This window comes from Takifugu flavidus, chromosome 8, assembly GCF_003711565.1.
Source record: "Takifugu flavidus isolate HTHZ2018 chromosome 8, ASM371156v2, whole genome shotgun sequence".
Classification (NCBI taxonomy): Eukaryota; Metazoa; Chordata; class Actinopteri; order Tetraodontiformes; family Tetraodontidae; genus Takifugu; species Takifugu flavidus.
In genome coordinates this window covers 14,190,715-14,211,573 of record NC_079527.1, presented here as the reverse complement: position 1 = coordinate 14,211,573, position 20,859 = coordinate 14,190,715, and the positions used below count along the sequence as shown (strand labels likewise).

The window sequence follows — 20,859 nt, the reverse complement described above, 5'->3', positions numbered from 1 at the left end:
AAAAAAAGAAAAGCTGCATTCTGGTGGAACTGATTATTTATTACAACAAAATGAACATCCTGAAAATGGAACTTTACAATAACAGAAGTGGTCCGATGACAGGACTGAGGTGCACAGAAACCCGATTTGATGTCCATTCCAGCCTTTATTCCCTCGTGATGTTCAAACATATAATTACTAAGACAAAGAGATCGCGTAGTTTCAGATTAAATATCCGAATCTTCGGTCCAAGCAGGCTTCCGTAGCGACCTGCCCCGGTAGGGTCGTAATTAAAACCCCATTTCTCCGTGTGGTTTCCGGCGGTGACTCCCCTCTCTAACCGACCCTCATCATCCTCCCCCTCCCCTCACCCACACGCATGCATCCAGGCGCACACGCTGCGCGACCCCCCTCCCCCTTCCATCATTTTCCCATCTCTTACTCACTCTCTTCCCTACAACAAACATGGCCGCGAAATCTGACGGTGCACCCCTCTCTCAACGGAACGAAATCCAAGCCGAGTGTCCTCCCGGGCCGGACCCACGGGCCCCCCGGCACCGTCCCGCCGAGCAGCGCTACTCCCTCCCGGACTGCTGCTGGACGCTGTGCGCCCTCCTGGTCTTCTTCTCGGACGGGGCCTCAGACCTGTGGCTGGCGGCGGACTACTACCTCCGGACTTACTACTGGTGCTTCGCGCTGACTCTGGTCTTTGTCATCGTCCCGTCCCTGGTGGTGCAGGTCCTGAGTTTCCGATGGTTCGCCTACGATTTCGCGGAGAGCGTCGAGAGCGGCTCGGCGGCGGCCGCCGTGGTGGCGGCGTCGGGGGAGGAGGACTTCAGCACCAAGGACAGCGGCGAGCGGGGCGCTGGCCGCGCCGCCGCGGCCGAGGTGCTGCCGGGGCCGGGCACCGTGGGAGGAGCCCGCGGCTGCTGCAGGGTCTTCGTGTGGCTTTTCCAGGCCATCGTTCACATTTTTCAACTGGCGCAGGTCTGGAGGTGAGTTCCAGCAGCCGTAATTGGATCAGGGGGAAGGAGGGTAGCACATTCCGCCTTTGTGTGTGTGTGTGTGCGTGTGTGTGTGTGTGTGTGTGTGTGTGTGCAGCTCGCAGCATCCTCGCATGCAGCCTGTGAAGCGTGGACATTCAGGGAGGATCTGGACTCAAAATGCCAGAATGTCTTGTTGCATTATTTGACGTTTTTTCCCCCCACAGCTTCTAAACCGGGATGGGGGGGTGGACAGAACCCCCCGCCCCCCCCTCCTCCTCTCACAACACGCGCTTTTAGGTCAATCATCTCCAGGAGAAAACCACCAACTCACCCACCCCAATCGCCTTACACGGAAAGATGAGGCCCCCTTTTGTCTTGACGGAGGTTCCACCTCCCGGAGCTTCACGAGCGTCGCTTCCTTCCTGCAGTGATGTTCACCCGCCTCCCCGTCGCTGTCTGGTGTATTTTCAGCTCTCAGCTCCAGGCTCCTTCTCTGTATTTTCTTTTCCTCCTCTAAAATCCATATTCCCAAACCTCCCCTGCAGGTTTTAGAATGCCTGGATGTTTCTCTCCAAACGTGTGTAAATACCAGCCGCGCTCGGAGACTAAAAGCAAACTTGTGAACGTCTGAAGCGCAACTCTCTCACAAATGCTAGTAGGTCTGTGGGTCAGCTATGCTCAGCTGTAGTGAGCAGCTGCTCGAGCCTCCAGCGCCCTGATGGCTTTTGACAGGCTTGAACTGCTGCCAGTCAGATGGAGGCATTCGGCTGAATGGAGGTGGGAGGAGAAAGTTGTAGTTTGCAGAATGACGAGACGAGAAACCGAGTGTTAACGCTGCAACCGGATCCGGATGGAGCGCTTGATTCATCCCTAAGTTTCTGCCCCCGTCTGTCTGCCCCTGTGGCCTCGCGCTTCCTGCCTCCTTAGACCGCCCTGTGGGTAATATCCCCATTGATTTCCGATTTCTTCCCGGCGTGAGCGTGCCCAGGAGCGCATTAAAACCTCGCGGCAGCGCAGAATTACCGGTCATGCCATTAGAGCTGCTGCGTGCGCCCCGTTCAACTTTTGCTGATCTGGGACCTGCGCGTCTGCACATTAAGAGCATCAGCGCCGCGTTCTGCCTCGCGCTGTTAACTCGGGTCTGATCTGTCACCGATGCGCCTCGGGCAGGTGAGCGGGGATCAACTCCAGGGCCGTCCCAAAGAGTTGGGGCGATTGTCTGTGTGCGCCTGCTCGTGAGTCATTGGCCCTCATTTCTGCACATATGCTCTATTTTCTGTGCGTCCCAGGGCACAGTTTGTGTAGCAGGAACCACAAAAACAACGCACACACACGCTCACACTCACACACGCTCCCTGGTGGTTCATTTAGCTTGTTGACATGGCGTCTCCTGCCCCCTCTCCCCGAGGCAATTACTGACACATTCATAGCTCCGGTCCGCTGTGGCAACCATCGCTTTTATTTTCTTTAACACTTCCTGTGGCATAATGATCATTCCAAGGCTGCCGCACCACGCACATAGCTGTCACATGTCGGCGCACCGGTGCAGAAATGTGCTGGTGACACGTGTTGGTTACGAAAGGCCGTTATGGAGCCAGTCGAGGTGGGAGCGACAATGGAGTCCGCAAAGCTCAGGAGGGGATTGATGGCCCGCTCTTCCGCTTCCCTGAGCATCATCTCTCATCCAGCAATGAGAGCACATATCTTTCTTCCCTCTTTGGACCCATTTCTCGCCGTTTCTGCAGCCCTCTGTCTTATACGTGAAGCGGGATTTCGCACATTCCCGCCCGCCGATGCCTCTTAAATTAAAACAGAGCAGCTCAGTTTGATCTAAGTTCTGGAGGAGCCCCCGGTAATGCTGTCGGCTCCTTCAGAATAAGGAGGAAATGACTTCTGTGCGTCTGGGTTTGACGTTCATCCGTGAATCCCAAGACATCCTTAAAAAAAACCCCAAATATTTGCTCATATTTGCCCCAGATACAACATGTAAATACTGTCTGTCTGTCTGCCTGTCTGCCTGCAGGTACGTCCACGCTCTGTACCTGGGCGTGCAGAGCCGGTGGCACAGGGACCCCGAGCGCCGTCACTTCTACTGGCGCATGATGTTTGAAAGTGCCGACATCAGCATGCTGCGCCTGCTGGAGTCCTTCCTGAAGAGCGCGCCTCAGCTGGTCCTGCAGCTCAGCATCATGATCTACACCAAGCAGGTCCTGCCTCTTCAGGGTGGGTGTCCCGTCGCAGAGGGGGGTGACGTTATTTGTCGTTATGGCAGCTCACATGGATCCTTACTCCGGGTTCTCCTGGCTCAGTAGTTCGTCTGCTGTCATTAAATGATACCAGGTGGTTGTGGTTGATTAATCTGGGCTGATTAGACAGAGAGGTGAGATTAATGGGCTCGTGTAGCTCGTAATTCCTGTCCTCTCTGACTTCTCTTCTGTCGGCCTCTGCAGGCCTTTCAGCTTCTGCCTCGCTGATTTCCCTCGCCTGGATGATCGCCTCCTATCAGAAAGTGCTGAGGGACTCCCGGGACGATAAGCTGCCCATGACCTACAAGGCCGTCGTCGTTCAGATCCTGTGGCACTTGTTCACCATCGGCGCCCGCACCCTGGCCTTCGCTCTCTTCGCCTCCGTGTTCCAGCTTTACTTTGGCATCTTCATCGTGGCCCACTGGTGCATCATGACCTTTTGGATAATCCAAGGTGAAACAGACTTCTGCATGTCCAAATGGGAGGAGATCATCTATAACATGATGGTGGGGGTTGTGTACATTTTCTGCTGGTTCAGTGTGAGGGAGGGGCGCACTCGGTGCAGGATGCTCATCTACAGCCTGACCGTGTTCGTTGAGAACGTGGCGCTCACCACGATCTGGTACCTGTATCGCGGCTCCCGTACATCAGAGTCCTACGCCGTCATCATGGTGTGTGTGGTGGCCAGCAGCTACGCTCTGGGCACCTTCTTCATGTTTGTGTATTACTGTCTGCTGCACCCCGACGGCCCGGTCTCAGGGTGGGGGTATATTGTGGAGAAGGAGGTGCCTGTGGAGTCGCTGGGCTCTCCGGCTTCCAGCCACCCGCCCGACGTGGTGAGCAGCCCCCCCAGGACCCTGCAGAGAACTAAAGGCTCTGAGAGAGAGCAGGGGGCCGGCATAGACGGAGACGTGTTTCAGGTAAGACCACCCCGGGGTGCTCACGCCCCAGTGAACCACCCCACACCCAGGACAGAGGGGCCTGTCATCCGAATAGACCTGCCCAGGAAGAAATACCCCGCCTGGGACGCCCATTTCATCGACCGCAGGCTGCGTAAAACCATCCTCGTCCTGGAAAGCGCCGCACCGGTCACGCCAAGGATCCAGTACCGCTGTCTGGGCAATCCCAAAGAAGTGATGGAGTACGAGACCACCGTGTGACGCGGGGAGGGAGCCGCGACTCAGCCCCCGACCAATAAGAGCCTGCCTCAATGGAAATGGCAGCGGGTGACTCTCAGCGCGCTCGGTTCCAGCTCCACGCCTGCTCGCACGGCGACGGAGACGAGAGAAGGAAGACGCAGACTGTCCTTTTTTTACGGGCGAAGTACTGTGACGTTGTACGACGATGGCGCGATATTTTGGTTTCCGTATCGTTTCTCAGGTCAGGGTGTGGTGCAGGACGTTAGCGCTGAAGCTAAGTGAAGACAGAAGCACAGACAGGCAGAGAGGTGGCGTTCAATCACAGACAGGAAGTCCTCCTCAGCAACCCTTCAGCACATTACAGTCCAAAAAATACAACCCCAGGCGGAGCTTCAACATGTGTGATTGTTTATGGCAGCTCGGAGGGAAACTTTCCCTGGAACGAAGGCAGCACAGGCGTCAATAATCACGTGTTCCATAACTATTCACTCATGTTGAAGCGGCTCAGAAGCAACATTTTGAGTTGAATGTAAAAACAGTTGAAAATGTGATTATTTGTGGGGGGAAAAAAAAGCTTTGAGCGTTTTCGTTTTTATCATTCTGTTCGTGCAAATGATGAAGTTCTCGTTGTACTTTCTTTTTCTTAATTGAGACAGAACAAAAAAGGAGATTTTTGTGTGCTTTTACGAGCAATCGGTCGTTTTCTGGGGACATGACATCCTTATTATTGGATGCACCTTCATCCAGAATGTGCATGTGCTGAATAAACATTTACCTTTAAAGGATGTATTCTATCGACCGCGTGTGGAAATTTAATGTAAATGAAACTGTACAATGAAGACGTAGTTTCAGATGGACAGCACTGTCTGTAATCGTACTGTATCCATACGCTGTCAGAAAAAAGGAGAAAAAAGCAGAACTCTATCATCATACTCCCAACTGAATAGCTTCTGTATTCCTGATAGTACAGGTATGTGGTGCTTTTATTAACACCTTAGTTTACTTGTTCTAGAGGAAATTTGGGGGATTTTTTTTTTCCATTCTTCGTTTTATTTTTTATTTTCATTCTATAAACGCTTCAGTAATCCAGAGGCCTAAAATGACGACTTAAGTTATGCTGGAGATGCCTTGGATGTAAATCTGACCTGATACTTAAAAGTGGAAGTTGTAGATACACTGGTGTTTAACTGTTATTTGAGCACTGAATTTTTATTGTGATGACTGATAACCTCCTCTTAAATTATTGATCCTTAGTGCGTGCGTGTGTGTGTTTGCGTGTGCGTGTAAAAGTCGGGGGAAGCCATGCGCATTTATGCTACTTTAAAGTTACTTTAAAGTCACTGAGATATGACAGTTTTGTTGTAAACACTGTCCAGTCTGCCCATTTTTCCAGATGAGAGTGAAATAAGCACCTTTTTCCCACCGTAGGTCCAGTAACAAAGGCCTTGGGCATCAAATATGGTGCTCAGAGTTCAAATCAGTCATGTGACAGCAGCGCGGTGAACCGTGAAATGCACTTGTAGTGGCAGGATGGTGCGAGGCTGTACCTCAAACTCAAAAAAGCCTTAAACTGGTCATGCCAGGATTGCTGTTCAGAGCAAGAAAAAAGGTCAAAGGTGAATAAAATTTCATTCTTTTGTTGTTGCTGGAATAAAGACCAATGTGTTTACCTGATCGCTTCTGTAAATGTCTTTTTTAATATGGTGTTTCCAACACGGTATGATTATGGTCTCAGTAACACTGTCGCTGTTTTTATCTCCTGCAGCTGCAATAGAGTGAGCCAACTGCTGAGCTGCGGCTCCTCTTCGCTCTCACACACTTGCAAATGCTAAATACAGACTTTGGGTCAATTCCTGAAAAGCAAAACTCCCTGAGAGCATTTAAGGTACCTTCAACCTGTTTGGTAGCTTTTATAGAGAAATCAAAATATTAATAATAAATAATTGATGTATACTTACAAAAACAAATGCTGCATAAACTTTGACCATTGTCTGACCCTATATTTGATATTAATGTACATATGCTTAAAAAGGTATGTTATACTATGTATAATAGAAGAAGGCCAGGGACACAGAAATATCTGCTCAAACTTTTTCACTTAAGATACTTCAATTTTATTTATAGTGTCAATTGGGCTGAAAGTAAAATAGATATTTTTATTGGTTTCACGTATCAACAGAGTTGGAATTGTAAAGTGAAATGTGAATTAGAAATAGTTTTTCCGGTGAATCCCTGGTATTTATACTACGTCCCATCATATTATTACTATTGTCCAATCACCGTCGAGAGTTTACACTATTTGGGTAATATTATTTTCTACAGCCAATCAGCGTGAAGGGGGCGGGACAACCGAGCTGTTATTATCGTGCGAGGCTCCACCACTTTTCAAACTGGAATGGCGACCGCGTTGTGCGGGCTTCCGGTCACCGGCCGGAACAACCAACCCGCAAAAACACAACGAGAACACCGAAGGAAAACCAAGGATTCCCGCAGGAGACAAGCCGCTTTGTTATTCCTCAATAACATCTCGCTCGACGGACGGCCACGCAACCAGCCTCGCGATGAACACGCCGACCAAAACGCCGACGACGAGCCCGGGCTCAGTGACAGTGCCGGCGGCCCCGCGGCCGAGCCGCTGCCGCCGGCGGAAAGCCACGGGCCGGTCGCCCAGGTGACGGAACCCGCCGGCAGCTGCTCGATCTCCAGTATTCCTGGGGTGTTCACCCCCACACGACCGTCTTCGGTAACGTCTCCCGGCTTCGCCGGGGCCAACGAGGTATTTCTGGAGGGAGGCTGTGCGGCCGAGGTTCTCGCCCCGGACACCTTTACGTCTCCGGCGCCCGGCGTCCATCAGCCCTGCGCCCGTGTCAGGTCAACACCCGCCGCGGTGAGCCCGGTCCAGGCCGGTACGAATCTGGAAACACGTCAGAGGTGAACATCTTTATGACTTATATCGGGCCTGTGAGCTGCTGGACGACTTCCGCATAAGAGAAGCGCTTGATTACAAAAAAAGTTTCGTTCTGTTTTGGAGATTCTGCTTTAGGAATTCTCCAGAATTAATGTATGATTTTGCACTTCCTGTTATTCTGTCACATACATGGACACACGCACGATGCTGATGTGCTTTTTTTTCTTCCCCAGGCTGAGGAATGTGTCCGGATCTCCCGGACCCAAAGTGCCAAAGAAGGTCCACTTCATCAAGAGCATGAGGCAGTATGATACCAGGGGATGCAGGTGGGTCAGAAGGTTCTGAGGCTGTCACTCATAAATGGCGCCCTGTTGTTGCTACAATAAGCTGATTATTAGTTTAGCGTTCAACACAGAGGAGTGGAACTAGCTTTGTTTCTCATCCTGCATCATGTTTCTGTGTCTCGACTCTCACTTCACCTCCTGACACCTCACGCCCACAGTCATGACGTCTGGTGTTTTTCCATCTGTTGCAGAGGAGTCTTTCTCTTTCCCTTTCAGGGCTTGTTAATCATTCATTAACCCGAAGGTGCGGCTTAATTCATGGCGAGGGGCTTTTACATGCTTCTGTAGGGTTTCGCCCCACACGCCAAAGAACGACACGGCCGCGTTTAGCGGTTCATCGGTCAGAAATTGATATTTCACGTCGACGCTGATGATTTATTTTTTGTCGTCGCGGTTTGCTCTCGGCTCTGGGGAGGTCTGATTTCTCTGGCGGGCACCCAGAGGTCTCTGGTATTGATCGCTGGTTTGTGGCTGCAGGTTTTGGCTTTTCTACGCGCGTAAGTGGTCGCTGCCATTTAGCCTCCGTTTGTTGCCCTTTTGCTTGGGGGGGCCGAAAAAGGGAGGGAGAGTACGATTAATAAAAACAAGCCAGGGAGGTTCGATCGGTTCCTCAGCAGACGCCGCTCTGTGGGCGTCGCCCTCATTTAATGTAGCCTGTGGCTGTCGCCGGTAGACTGACCGTCTGTTTTGTCTACCAGGATCGTGCTGGTTTGTGCCAAGCGGTCGTTATATGCTGCTTTCTCAGTGCTGCCCTACGGAGAGAGCGCTCACCTCAGGTACACAGACGGCGCCATCGCCATCGCCATCACCTTTCTGTTTCCATCCTCGTCCTCTGTGGTCCATCATCACCGCGGTCAGGCAGCGTGTGTGAGTGCGGCCGGTGCTGTGATGATAACGTGACTGTGCCTCTCTGGACAGCGACACCAAGCTGGAGGCCCAGAGACAGAGGCTGCCGTCGGTGGTGGCGGCGGACCTGCTGCCCTCCCTGGAGGGGGTGGAGCTGGGCTCCTCTGGGAAGGTAAACGTCCAATCGCCGGCCGCCGAGGATCAGAAACGCGTCCGACGTGCTGCACCCGCTTCTGTTCTGTCTCTGTTTCAGACGGTGTCCTACGCTCAGTTTCTCTACCCGACCAACGCTTTGGCGAGGATGAAGAGCGCCGGCGCCGCGGAGGCCGGCGCCGCTCAGACTCCCCAGTCGCGCTTCCGCGCCAGCGGGCAGAGGAACCCCGCCTCCGCTCACCCCACCAACGCTGCGGCGCAGGAGCCATGTAGGCCCACGCTGAAGTCGCACGCCTCCGCTGGCGTTTCCGGGTTTTTTTTCCCGACTCTGGTTTTTGTGTTTCAGGCGTCGAGGAGGTGACGGAGTACGATCCCAACCTGCTCAGCGACCCACAGTGGCCATGTGGGCGGCACAAGCGGGTCCTGATATTCGCGTCCTACATGGTGAGCGTCTGTCCGATGGGTCGGGCTTCCTGCCTCCCAGAGTTCCCCGCAGCGTCTCCATGTTGTTACAATATTTGGAGTGTTTTATGTGGCTATGTCATAAAAGTGTGGCACAGCTGCTGTAAACCTGTTTTTTACTGTTTCTGATTGGGTGCTAAGTCCTTTTACACCGCTGACACCAAGAATACCACTGATTAACAGGCGGAATCTGCAGTTTAACCTGGAGCAGACGGGCAGGCTCCTGCGGATCATTTGTTCAGGAGAACGAGCGCTCACATTTGACTTGTAAATTGTTTTATAATGGAGCCTGTAAAACGAGTTAACTGTGTCTCGTTCCCACAGTTCTGCCGTCACAAGGCTGTAACCTCTAATCCAGAATAGCTTCAGGTCCATCTTTGACAGATTGAAAGGGGCGGGGGTGTGAGTTCTGGTGCTAACGGGCCCGTCGGGTCATCTCTGCAGACGACGGTGATCGAGTACGTGAAACCATCGGACCTGAAGAAGGACATGAACGTGACCTTCAAGGAGAGGTTCCCTCACATCAAGCTGACTCTCAGTAAAATAAGAAGGTGACCTTTGACCTCTAGAGTCTTCTGCTCCCCCTCCTCTGTCAGATCTGTGACTATGACCCCCCCCCCCGCTCTCCCCCCAGCTTGAAAAGAGAGATGCGTGCCGTGAGCGAGGAGTTTGGTCTGCAGCCGGTTACCACGGCGATGGCTTTTGTTTACTTTGAGAAACTGGTGCTGCAGGGACGCCTGAACAAGCAGAACAGGAAGCTGGTGGCTGCCGCTTGCGTGCTGCTGGCCGCAAAGATCAGCAGCGACCTGAGGAAGCCGGAAGTCAAGCAGCTGATTGACGTGAGTGAACACGGAAGCGGCGACGCACGCCACCGGCAGGCCGCCGCTAGGGGGGGCGGAGCTGCCAGCTCGTTGAGGCTCATCAAACTTCAGCATTTAGGAAGATTAAACCACATAGTTGCTAATTTACGGAGCTATACTGAAACCGCCACAGGTGGTTACTATAGCAACTGTATACGGTGCTGGCGTGCCTGTCTGTCATGTGATCACTGTCAACCCTCATGTTATGGTCAGAAAATGTGCACACGGGCAGCGTGTTGGAGGTCATGTTACCGTCCCTATTGACCTTTTGTCTCTCTGAACAGAAGCTGGAGGAGCGTTTCCGCATCAACAGACGAGAGCTGATACCTCTGGAGTTCCCTGTGTTGGTTGCCTTGGAGATGGGGCTCTACTTCCCAGAGAGCAAGGTCATGCCACACTATCGCAGGCTGGTGCAGCAAGGTTAGCCTGTCTGTGCTTAGCCTGACGCAGCAGCGCACTCGTGTGTGTGTGTGTGTTTGTGTGTGTGTCAACCAGTCAATAAGCTGTGTTTAAATCAAATAATACTGGTTCTATTTATATTCTGTGTCGTGACTTGAATCGCCACTTAATGAGCAGTTTACACTTTGTAGGGTGTCTATCTGAATGTCTTTTTACACGTTTGGTGTCGACCTTGTGATGACCTCTATGTTAGAGATGTTCAACAAGCACGTTAATTGTGCTTTTATTTTTAATCCACCCTCTTTACCAGCAGCCTGTGGTGTTAGAAGACCCCCAAGTAGCCCATTGTGTGTTTAATGGTACAGTGAAACTTGTAAATGCCTTTTAAAGCCACTGTGATACTTTAACATGTTACCAGAGAAGACGACCTTTTGACCTTTTTGAAAATGTGTTTGTTTTAATCTAGGTCATTAGAACTCTCTGGAAACGGACAGTGGATGTTATTATTTCGTCCATCGCCCAGTGTGACGTCCTGAAATGAGATTTGCTTGTTGTTAATCAGCCCCGTTTTTTTTATTTTTTTTTTATCTCAGGAATTTTATTTCATACGTTTCTCATAAAATAAAACCCAAAGAAGAATCGCCGTAGTGTCCGTGCGCTCTCACGCGTCCACGACAGTGGTCAGTGAGCCACGCTGGTGGCCGTCGGCCTTGAGCGCCATCTAATGACCCCAGAAGTGCGGTTCGTTGTGCGTTACGTGCCAGAATGCGTTGACCTTCCAGGCGGCCGAGAGAGCTCAGCGACGCCAGAAATCACGCACAAATCGACTACTTTAACTCTTTAGTCGTCTTTTTGCAGGGTTTCTTCTAAATGTTAGTTTCTGCCTTCAGAGTTGACCACCAGGGGGCGTGTGGCACCCTGAGGTCATATTTGGGAGCCGTCAAGGACGATAAATGAAATAAACTCATCTTGTTGCGCTCCAGTGTGCTGAGCTCTGTCCGTCGCCGCAGTATTGCACGTTTAGTGTGTCGTAACGAGTACGGCGGTGAAAGTGCCTGCGACCGCAGCGGCGGTGGAACGGCCAAACGTCGGTGGCGTTGACCTTTTCGCCAGCTGCTGCGTGGACGTTAAAATACTCCGGTAGCTCTTGTCAGAATGTTACGGCTGACGATGTTGTTGAATAAGTAAATATTTGTTGTTTTCATGCAGTAAAATGCTTTTGACACACTTCCAAACGCTGAAGTGATTTTTTTTTTTTGCCTGTCTGTAATTTATCGTGTGCAAGAGACGTGGAAAATAAACAACTTTATAATCACAAGCACGTTTATCTGCTGTTCCTTTCTGGTCACAAGGATCCAGTAAATGTCATGCAGGTTGGCTAACACACACATCAGCGCGCGGCAGATGATTATCTGTCAATTTCTACCGTATCGATCACTTCTTTAATCTACAACTGGTACGAAACAGGAGCGAGACGAGTTAACCAACAACGCAGGGACGCCTCAGTCCAAACTCATGTCTTCGTCCTCCTCTTTCTTGTCCTTGGAGTCTCCGTCCTGGTCCGACTTGGTCTCAGTTTCCATGGCTTTGGCGAACGCTTCCACGTCTGCAATGACGATGAGTTCAAGTCAAGTGCAAACATTTTGGGGCTTTCTACTAAAGCAAACCGTTTCCACACTGACCTCCTTTGTTCGCCGCGTCGACGGCCTCCGCTGGCAAACCGAACTGGTTCATCAGCGGGCCCAACTGGCCCGACGCCAGAGCGCTGCTGAACATGCTCATAGCCTGCAGTAAAGACGCACGGCGAGGTGATGTCAACAAAAGTGGAGCGGCGTCCACAGGGACCAATGGGGTCTGATATTTGTGGCCACGTGTACCTGCTGGAACTGCGGCGAGCTGAGCGTGTTGCTGAGCTCCTCGCTGCTCTGGGGCAGCGACTCTCCACTGGGCAGGTAGGGCATCAGCCTCTGCTGCACCTCGGGGTTGGCCAGGATGGGAGCCATGACGTCGGGCGTCAGGACGCTGGTCAGGTCCACTACAGGGAGTAAACAAGGTCTCAATCTTTCCCTCACTCACACAGGAAGTTCACGGCGGTCTGCCCTCACCCCCCTGGCCGCCGGCGGGCACGTTCATGGTGGCCAGGATGCTCTGCAGGTCCCTCAGCTGGATGGGCTGGGCGGGGTTGGCCGACCCTGCTGCCTGGGAGGACGGCGCGGGAGTGGATGGGGTGGTGGCCGTGGGGGAGGCCGTGGAGGTAGCAGAGGGGGTGATGGGGGTGATGGGGGTGGTGGGCACCTGCGAGGAGGTGACCCGGCTGGCAGCAGAGGTGGAAGTGGGGGTCGCGGCTGTGGACGGACTGGGGGAAAAAAATAAAAACAGTCAGGAAGGGAACAGGGAGCAGCTACTAAAACCACCAGGAAACATGATTGGGACCGTTAGGATTCTGAAGCACATCTATCAGGGATTAGACACCTTGTGGAGGAGATGCTGGCTGCAGGGACACTGCTGCCGCCACCCAGGAGGTTCGCCAATCCCGGACCAGCAAGAGCCCCGAGACCACCTGACAGTCACGCAACAAAAGAAATACACCCTTAATCTCCTGAGATGGCAGGTGGCGAGCCGCTTTATGGGATAAAGAGTTGGAATACCGATCCCTCCGAGTCCAGTCGGTCCGATCAGCTGCATCAGCTGGTTGTGGCTCATGTTGCCCAGAAGGTTTTGCAGACCGCCTTCGCCTGGAGGGGACACGTAAAACAACGCAAGCTTTTGGTGCTTTTTGGTTTAAAAAAAAAAAAAAAAAGGCATTTTTGACAGCGCTCAGGCACCGTTTACCTCCCAGAGCAGACAGCTCGTGTCCTCCACCACCACTGCCAAGAGCACCAGGGATGGGCGGGTTGTTGAGATACTCGTTCACTTTACGGCAGAACTCCTCGTCCTTATCAGTCTTTGGTTCCTGACATTAGAAAAGGACAGATTTCCTGTAACATGTTATAAAATGGCAGCATGCTAGAGGCAGGGTGAAGGGTCCTACTGCAGTCTACCACCAGAGGGCGATACAGATACATGTATTTAGCACTTTCTACAAAAATATACATGTATAAGTTATATATATACACGTATTAAATGTGCTCATTGTCCCTCAGGCTATTGTCGCCACCCAGATGTGTACCTGCATCCAGAAGAAGAGTCTTTTGGAGCCCGCTTTAAACTTCAGCACATAAACTCGTCCGGTCGTGCACTGATTCACCCGTTTGAACTCACAGTCGTCGGGGAAAATGATCAGATCCTAAATGAGGGGGAATTAACATTTTTTTAAAAACCCAAAGACAATAGAGACGGGTTCAACTGCAAATGCAAGCTGCGACCTACATCGTCCACATTCCCAGTGGTGCGATCCTTCCAGCAGAAATGGATGAGAGAGTCGTCCGTCTGCTGGATGTACACCTGACCTTTGCGTTTGTCTGGGGTCACGGTGCTTCCCTTCATGGTCATCTTGCCAGCGCGGAACTCCACCAGGTACTTGCTGGAGGAGCTGCGGGACCCAGACACCATGCTGGGGAAGAGAGCTCCAGACGCCATAATGAAGATCTGCTGGGAGATCAGACACAATCAAACACAGGGAATACTGGCTCCGGGGCACATTTCACCCTTTCCAGTGTTTCAGGCTATGCAATCATCGGCCCACACATCACTATTGCAAACATTGTAGTTTTTTTAGTTACATCCTGCTGAATCTATACATTAAAATGCGTTTTCGTCAGAGCGAAACGTCTGATGTCACAGACTTAGAAAATGATCACTTGTTGTATCTTCCGTTGTTAAAAATTGGATGACAACTGCGAGCAGATTCCTTAGATCATCCTAGGCCGAGAGGAGAGTAACACATTTTCAAGTAGATGTGGTTAAAAACGTAGATTTGAGCTGATTATGGGGGCAGAAATCATCCCAGAGCCCCCAATGAAATAGCTACCGTGGCTTAGCTTGTAGCCCGTAGATGACTCTGCACTCTTTAAAAATAGGCCTGGTTACAGCTCACTGCGGACACGGATGAGCTACAGGTGTATCTTAACGAGGTAAATCGCCCCAAAACCCACCTGTTTAACAGTAATAAACTGAAAACACATCAAATAAACCGATGATTGTACTCACATTCGTTGAGTGCAACGTCGCTGAAACAGGAAATGAAAAATACCGGAAGAGGCTCCTCATTGGCTGAAAGCCGTCGGGTGGTTTGCTCCGATTGGCTGACCGACGTGTCAATCAAAAGGTTTTAACCTCCACTTCGCAAATACGATGCAGAAGGATCGAAGCGCAAGAAGTTATTACTTCTGCTTAGGATCGGCGTGAAGAAACAGATTGGCTTTGTAATTTATGTGTCAATAAAATGTAAACAATTCCTTATACAGTAAACTAGAAAAGCACTCGGAGAGCTCAGACCTCTAGCGATAAAAGGTCACATAACATTGTATGTTACTCTATGACGAAATCAATCAATCATTCTTTATTTATATAGCGTCTGTTACGATCAAAATAGTCTCTGGGCACTTTTCTGAATCCCAAAGCCCTTTTGGCTTTGATCCATTAAAGATCATTGCCTCATCACCATAACGTAATCATCACATTCTATGATTAATGGGTCCTGAAAATGGTTAATTAGCCAAGAGACAAAGATTGGGGGGCAAAAGCATTTCACTGTGACAAAAAAATCCAAACAGCAATAGTGTCAACATTTTATTAACATTTTTAAACTTCCATATCCAGAAAGGAGAAATGTAGAGAAATTCCAATCGAAAAATCTACAGATTTAGACATAAATGTTCTTTTTGCGAGTCAAAGGCTCTGATTTTAAATAGAATAAAACCCTCATTTGTTTTCTCCTCTGTCCTATAGATATCTTATGACTAAGTATAAATAACACACACGCTGGTGTCATGAGCTATAGCTGAAGGGTAAAAGTGATGCACCACAAGGCCGATAGTTTCCAGTCAGAGTTTATTTCTCCAAAGTGCCACGTATGCATACGGTTGTTGGCGAGTTTACAGCATAAAGAGGAAAAACACAAGAGAACCAAACAAAAACAACGTAAACATTCTCAAACAGGTGAGGCCAAAGGGGAGACGAGACCAGGCGAGTGTTCTCGGACCAGACCTGCGACTGGTGTCTGCAGGCGTCACAAAGTGCTTTGTGTTCAGGGCAGAGCAGCTACGTGAGCCGAAGCTCCCCGCACGACACGTGCGCCGCAGCCGGGAGCGTTCGAATGTGCAGTTGCTGCGAGGTCGGCGCTCCACTGAGAGGAACAATCTGTGCTGTTAAGAGTTTTCATAAGCAGATATTCATGTTCTGCTGCCTCTGCGGTGCTGGAAGCACATGTTGGCTACAAGCTACAGAGGACTGAAGTGTTTCTATGTTCACATTTCAGGAGGAGAGGCTGGGAGGGTTGATTTGCATAGGTTTAAAACAGCTACAGTGTTACTGGCAAATGACCGGGGGGGGGGGGGGCGCTGAACCATGAAACAATTCTGTGACCACGCTTGTTTTAACGGGAACGGCTAATATTCGGCAAAATTTAAAATCGAAAGTCTAAATATCAGCAATTTACAGGTTAGTCAGTGCCCAAAAGTATAGGATCAAAGGATGTTTGCCAGAAGGACTCAATTAAAAATAAGAATAATGTTAGAAGTGATATTATCCGGCTCTCTTCCGCCCGGTTCTTTTAGCGTCTAGACTTCTCTTCAACCAATCTGCCACAGATCCCTTTCTTTAATGATGCGTATGGATCATTTACAAGATACAGGCTTAGTGCACAGGGGCTCTCGTGGCTTTAGCTTGTGTAAATAATGATATGGGCAAGCGAGCATGCATCACTTCTACACATCTACGCTACGGTGGACACGAGTCGGTACCAACGACTTAACGCTTTGCTAGTAAACACTGTTGCATCTCTACTCCGAAGTCTCGAGTCACAGAAATGATCACACTCGTGACATCTTTTCGGCTTGTTTACAGCTAGCGCAAACAGACATTTATGTTAAAGTAAGTAATGCTTTTCAATAAACCCTGACGTTTAGGTGTGACTTAAGTTTGTGGTGGATTTATGGAGGAGTACCTGAATTACAGCTAATTATATTATATAGGAGTAAGAGTGTTTGTGTCCAGCAGCATGTTCTCACACTCACACTCACACTAACACACACACTCCACTGGTTAAAACCCTCAATATTATCAGATTCGGGATTAGAGCGTATAAAGATGAAGATTTACAATAAGTAAACTCTCCATTCTCCATTAACTTGCAGGTCGCCCGTGCCCTTGAGTTCACAGTTATGAATCTGAAAAAAAAAACCAAAACATTTTACCACTTTTTTCCTCCACTCACACAAAGACACGGCATCGGTGTCTGCGTGGCACAAATCTTAGTAAAATCCCACCGCAGAGCGACGTGTCAATAAATGTTGGGACAGTGGGTGTAATTCCTGTCAAAGTAGCCTCCCGTGTACAGCCAGTCCTCGGCTCCTGTGTGAGGGTTTGTCCCCAGCTGAAACCACCTGGACACAGTCGGGAAGAGATTGGAGAATGACCAGGACACGGAGGAGAACCTGTGTAAGCTGTAGCAGTAACACACACCTGGTCGTCCACTCCTCTTCTTCCACCGAACGCTCCCTGCGTGCGGCTCTTTGCTTCTCCTCCAAACGCTCCTTCTCATTACTTGCTGCGTCTGTTAAATACCCCAAATGGGTACAAGAATTAGCCGTTAAAGGGGCCTGAAAGGTGGAAACCTTTTTTTTGCCGTCAGGTTCTTCTTACCAATGTCTCCGCTTTCCATAGCTCTGATGTCAGGCCTCAGTCTGCAGTCTGTGGGGGGCAGGAGTCTCTCCATGTCTGGCTCCAGCTCGTTTAGTGTCATAGCAAAGCTGGTGAAGTTGTACATCTAAAAAAGACAAAATGAGGTGATAAGTTAGCGGCATTAATCTTTATAATCTGAATATGCCTCCACACAACACAGCATATGGCCACTGTCTCAGACTATTAAACACACGACACTGTCGACGGTTTGTGCAGAGCTCAAGTGAAGTTCTGGGCAACATTCTCCACATTCCTGCAGTTCATCAGAGGCTCTGAGCAGAACAAGGATCGTCCTGAAAAAACCACCTCGATGTTGAACATCTGCATGCAACTCTGGCTGAACTCAAAGCCTTTTAAGTAGAGACGAGAGACAGTGACGAAGAGCTGACCTGGGCCGAGTGGGCCGGCCGTGGCGTTATCCTCCAGAGTAAGGCACTTCCTGGTATCACAGTCACAGTCTCCTGAACCTCGGGCATCTCGTCTGCGTCCTCTCCCTCGCAGCTTTGCTCCTGAACACACAGAGGGCGTCGTCAGTCTGGGAATAACCCAGCGGAAGCTCACAGCACCCACAGTCCACGTGCAAACGGGTGATGCACGCGACCACATCCGACACAAATTCAACACGCCTCCAAGCAACAATGCAGGTCATTGCAAGCCATGACGGATCGGTGCTGGCAATGGACCAATCATACACTCCACTTGGAACAGAACTGGAACTACACGACGGCAGCAGCACACTACAGATAACGAGTACTTTACTACGCGTTTACCTTACCTTCTACTAAAGCCACTGCACGTTATTGTGAAAGGAAAAGATATCATTTGAGAACAAAGGCAGAGTCACAGATCGGTGCAAGACAGAGGCAACACGTGCCAAAGACGAGAGAAGACTTAAAGCAGCTTTTCTTATGCCAGTCGACCCTCTGAGCGCGACTAACCGTCCGCAGCTTTTTGGGCTCCCCTGCTGCCCTCTTCTCTGATTTCCTGTATGTTTCATAGAGCCTGGGGTCCACGCTGTACATGCACTCTGTCCACTTCCCGTAGATCACGCGTCGTTTCTTCTTACTGTTTCACAAACACAAAAACAGACGATCAATCACAGCCGCTCCTTATTGACAGCGTCGGTGCGGACGTGCACGTACCTCCTGTCCTGGATGTGACCCTCCACTCTGTGAAGTTCTTTCCCAAACATGCCGCACGGTTTGAAGGTTAACACACACTTATCCCCGGTGCTGATGGATTTTAGAGATAAAAAGGTCAACCCTTAAAAGAAATCGCACAGTTTGGAGTTTTAACTTACTTGTCAACACACCTGTGGTTGATTATCTCCACAGTTCCGTATTGCTCAATCCAGAGTTTCCCTAAGATGATGTTATGCACGCAGCACATTGGGTTTGTCCAAGTGTACGCTTCTTTATGTCTGCAAGACACCAGGTAGAGGTAAAGGCTAACTGGCTTCCTATTTGTTCTATGACGGCTGCTTATAAATGATATTTTTTCCCCCTCTAGCCAATATAAAAAAAAACAGGGAGGAATGAAAAAGTCGACAAAACGAATTTAATAAAAGACACAGCAACGTCACCATGGATACTCACTTCAGCAGCTCCAGGGTCATGGTGCCTTTGGGCTCGGCCTCCACACTTTTGCCCCAGAACTTGAGTTTGGGGTAGATGGAGCCATGAAACTCAAACTCCTCCTTCAGAGACTGGGCATGGAAGGCACTGACAGGTGGGTGGTGGCTCACCTGCTCCGAGATCAATCTGTAGCCCTCGTCCTCCCTATAATCAGTCAATCAACAAAATGGCCTCAGTTCGGTTTATCCACCGTTAAGACAGACCTGCCGTGCTCCACCAGTCTGTACCTGATGAGCTCATAAGTCTCTCCCAGTAAAGGATTAAATGGTTTTCCAGTTCTCTCCCACTGAGATGCTACAGATGAAACAGCAAAAGCTGCCACGACCTGTAAAATATGAAGCCAAGAGAGGAAAACGTTTATCTAATGAGCTCAACGCGCAGGTTTGACATGAGAAAAGGTTTCAGATCGTAATACCTGCATACGGTCTATTGAGTCAGACAAGCTGCAGGCCTCGTGGATGAGGTGAGTGTGTTCCATGTACTCCGAGATTCTCTGGAGAAAGCTCAGCGGCTCATTGAACACGACTGGCATCGCTATTTTGGACAATTCCTGCGCGAGTGAAAACCCAAAGCATTAAAACACGAAAAGCCTATCTCGTAAATGAATGAAACATTCCCGCCATTCCAGGCTCCCAACTGCAGGAAGAGGAAAAAAGAAACATGTGACATATTTTGATGTTCACTCTGGCTATTTTTGGTTCTTTCCAATGGACGCAATATGTGAGACGGGACAGAAAAGACTGAAGAGTTTAGGACTAATCTCGCAGAAACGCGTTCGTTTATTTATATATATAGATATATATATCTAAAATAAAGAATCTGACCTCTATTCTGACCTCTTAGATGAGCGAGGAAGCAGATAAGGACTCACCATGCCGATGCATTTCTTCAGTATGCTCCAAACGCTGAAATTGTTTCTGGAGATCATCTCGGCGGGCAGCGACTTCCTGGGACACATTTATATAACAACATCTCAAAGTCAGCAGTTCAAACGGTTTGTCTGTTGGCATCTGGGGCTTGTGTTAAAAATAGTTTCTCACTATAGAACACACAAAAAAAAACCTCAATCGGAATACTTTTGTTGCCACGTTAGAAGGTTCAAGTGGAGACAAAATCTAACCTTACACACTGAATGCACGGCTCAAGTGTGCATATACTGAATCTGCAAACAAGGGCGTGCAAAGACACCCATGCGTGCACGCACGCACGCATGCATACACGTGTCAAAGACCCTTTACCTGCGCTCCCACACTCCATTCTCCCTTGTGGTGCTGCCGTCGGACGCCTTCGTGCCGTCAAACACCAGAGCATCTTTAAAACTGACCTCACAGGAGTCATCCGACTCCAGCCCTGATGAGCAAGAGCGGGGGGGTCAAGCATCAAGGGAAGAGTGGAACAAGAGTCCAACAGTCCGCAGCCTCACCTGTCTCAGCGTCGTAAAACTCTTCTTCGCTGTTCATACTGAGCAGTCCAGCGATCTCTGTCCCCGCAGACCTGCCTCGTTTCAAGCATCACAGACAAGCATTCAACCTGGACAAGAGAGGACAGTTGATAGCAGGCTGCATTTACGTAACAATGCACAGATAAGCTGAATGATTCTATTATAGTTTGCTGTCAGCAAAGGATTTATCCAAAGACTCTTTAGCTGTCGGTTAGCGAGCTATCCGGCTAACTAGCTGTCATCCTGGCAGTCAAAAGCGAGGTGGAGCATCAGTCACAGGGTAAACAGCAAGGATCGGCTAAAAATGCGTATGCGAATACTGACAGGAAGATTTCAACACAAGTCGGTAAAATATACCCGTTGTTTGGGGACAAATTACGACTCCGCACACGTAAACATCGAAGAGTCCACTGCCTCCGACACAGGGCGGAAGTAGGCGGCAAGGGCACCGTGATTGACAGGTCCATCTACCAATCAGAGCGCAGCTCCTCAACCGCTGATAATTAAAGCAGGTTTACGACTTAAAGACAGAGTCGCGTTTAAAGATCGTTTAAGGATGAAATAATAAAGAGTTCTCGTATTATTACAATATCATGTTTGGTTAGGATGATAGTGAATA

The 20,859-nt window shown here is 49.8% G+C and overlaps 4 protein-coding genes across 10 annotated transcripts; 2 read left to right on the top strand and 2 right to left on the bottom strand.

The window, feature by feature from the left end:
• Positions 1-28: 28 nt before the first annotated feature.
• On the top strand, positions 29-6,024 carry LOC130530729 (XK-related protein 7-like). Its single transcript, XM_057042208.1, has 3 exons — positions 29-974; positions 2,989-3,188; positions 3,416-6,024. Exons 1-3 carry the CDS (start codon positions 445-447, stop codon positions 4,369-4,371), a joined length of 1,686 nt encoding a protein of 561 aa, XP_056898188.1. The 5' UTR covers positions 29-444; the 3' UTR covers positions 4,372-6,024.
• Positions 6,025-6,727: 703 nt separating this feature from the next.
• On the top strand, positions 6,728-11,640 carry LOC130530105 (CDK5 and ABL1 enzyme substrate 2-like). Of its 5 annotated transcripts, XM_057040998.1 has the most exons (10): positions 6,728-7,281; positions 7,492-7,584; positions 8,301-8,378; positions 8,521-8,620; positions 8,702-8,870; positions 8,948-9,045; positions 9,508-9,614; positions 9,698-9,902; positions 10,208-10,343; positions 10,789-11,640. In XM_057040998.1, exons 1-10 carry the CDS (start codon positions 6,746-6,748, stop codon positions 10,794-10,796), a joined length of 1,530 nt encoding a protein of 509 aa, XP_056896978.1. In that variant the 5' UTR covers positions 6,728-6,745; the 3' UTR covers positions 10,797-11,640. The 5 variants fall into 5 exon arrangements, with proteins under 5 accessions (XP_056896978.1, XP_056896979.1, XP_056896975.1 ...); XM_057040999.1 differs by lacking the exon at positions 8,301-8,378; XM_057040995.1 differs by having other exon boundaries at positions 8,521-8,870.
• On the bottom strand, positions 11,613-14,642 carry adrm1 (ADRM1 26S proteasome ubiquitin receptor). Of its 2 annotated transcripts, none has more exons than XM_057041002.1 (10): positions 14,472-14,642; positions 13,692-13,910; positions 13,492-13,608; positions 13,155-13,275; positions 12,971-13,057; positions 12,795-12,882; positions 12,428-12,678; positions 12,200-12,357; positions 12,005-12,107; positions 11,613-11,928 (listed from the first exon to the last, which is right to left on the bottom strand). In XM_057041002.1, exons 1-10 carry the CDS (start codon positions 14,529-14,531, stop codon positions 11,825-11,827), a joined length of 1,308 nt encoding a protein of 435 aa, XP_056896982.1. In that variant the 5' UTR covers positions 14,532-14,642; the 3' UTR covers positions 11,613-11,824. The 2 variants fall into 2 exon arrangements, with proteins under 2 accessions (XP_056896982.1, XP_056896981.1); XM_057041001.1 differs by having other exon boundaries at positions 13,692-13,913; positions 14,472-14,523.
• A 655-nt stretch (positions 14,643-15,297) lies between these two features.
• Positions 15,298-20,724, bottom strand: LOC130529939 (oxysterol-binding protein-related protein 2-like). 2 transcript variants are annotated; one of them, XM_057040674.1, is made up of 15 exons: positions 20,598-20,724; positions 20,223-20,329; positions 20,038-20,149; positions 19,671-19,746; positions 19,215-19,349; positions 19,027-19,124; positions 18,761-18,943; positions 18,478-18,585; positions 18,308-18,397; positions 18,104-18,230; positions 17,555-17,674; positions 17,127-17,250; positions 16,947-17,037; positions 16,751-16,867; positions 15,298-16,651 (listed from the first exon to the last, which is right to left on the bottom strand). In XM_057040674.1, the coding sequence occupies exons 2-14, from the start codon at positions 20,257-20,259 to the stop codon at positions 16,765-16,767; spliced, it is 1,404 nt and encodes a 467-aa protein (XP_056896654.1). In that variant the 5' UTR covers positions 20,260-20,329; positions 20,598-20,724; the 3' UTR covers positions 15,298-16,651; positions 16,751-16,764. The 2 variants fall into 2 exon arrangements, with proteins under 2 accessions (XP_056896654.1, XP_056896653.1); XM_057040673.1 differs by having other exon boundaries at positions 15,298-16,867.
• Positions 20,725-20,859: the final 135 nt, after the last annotated feature.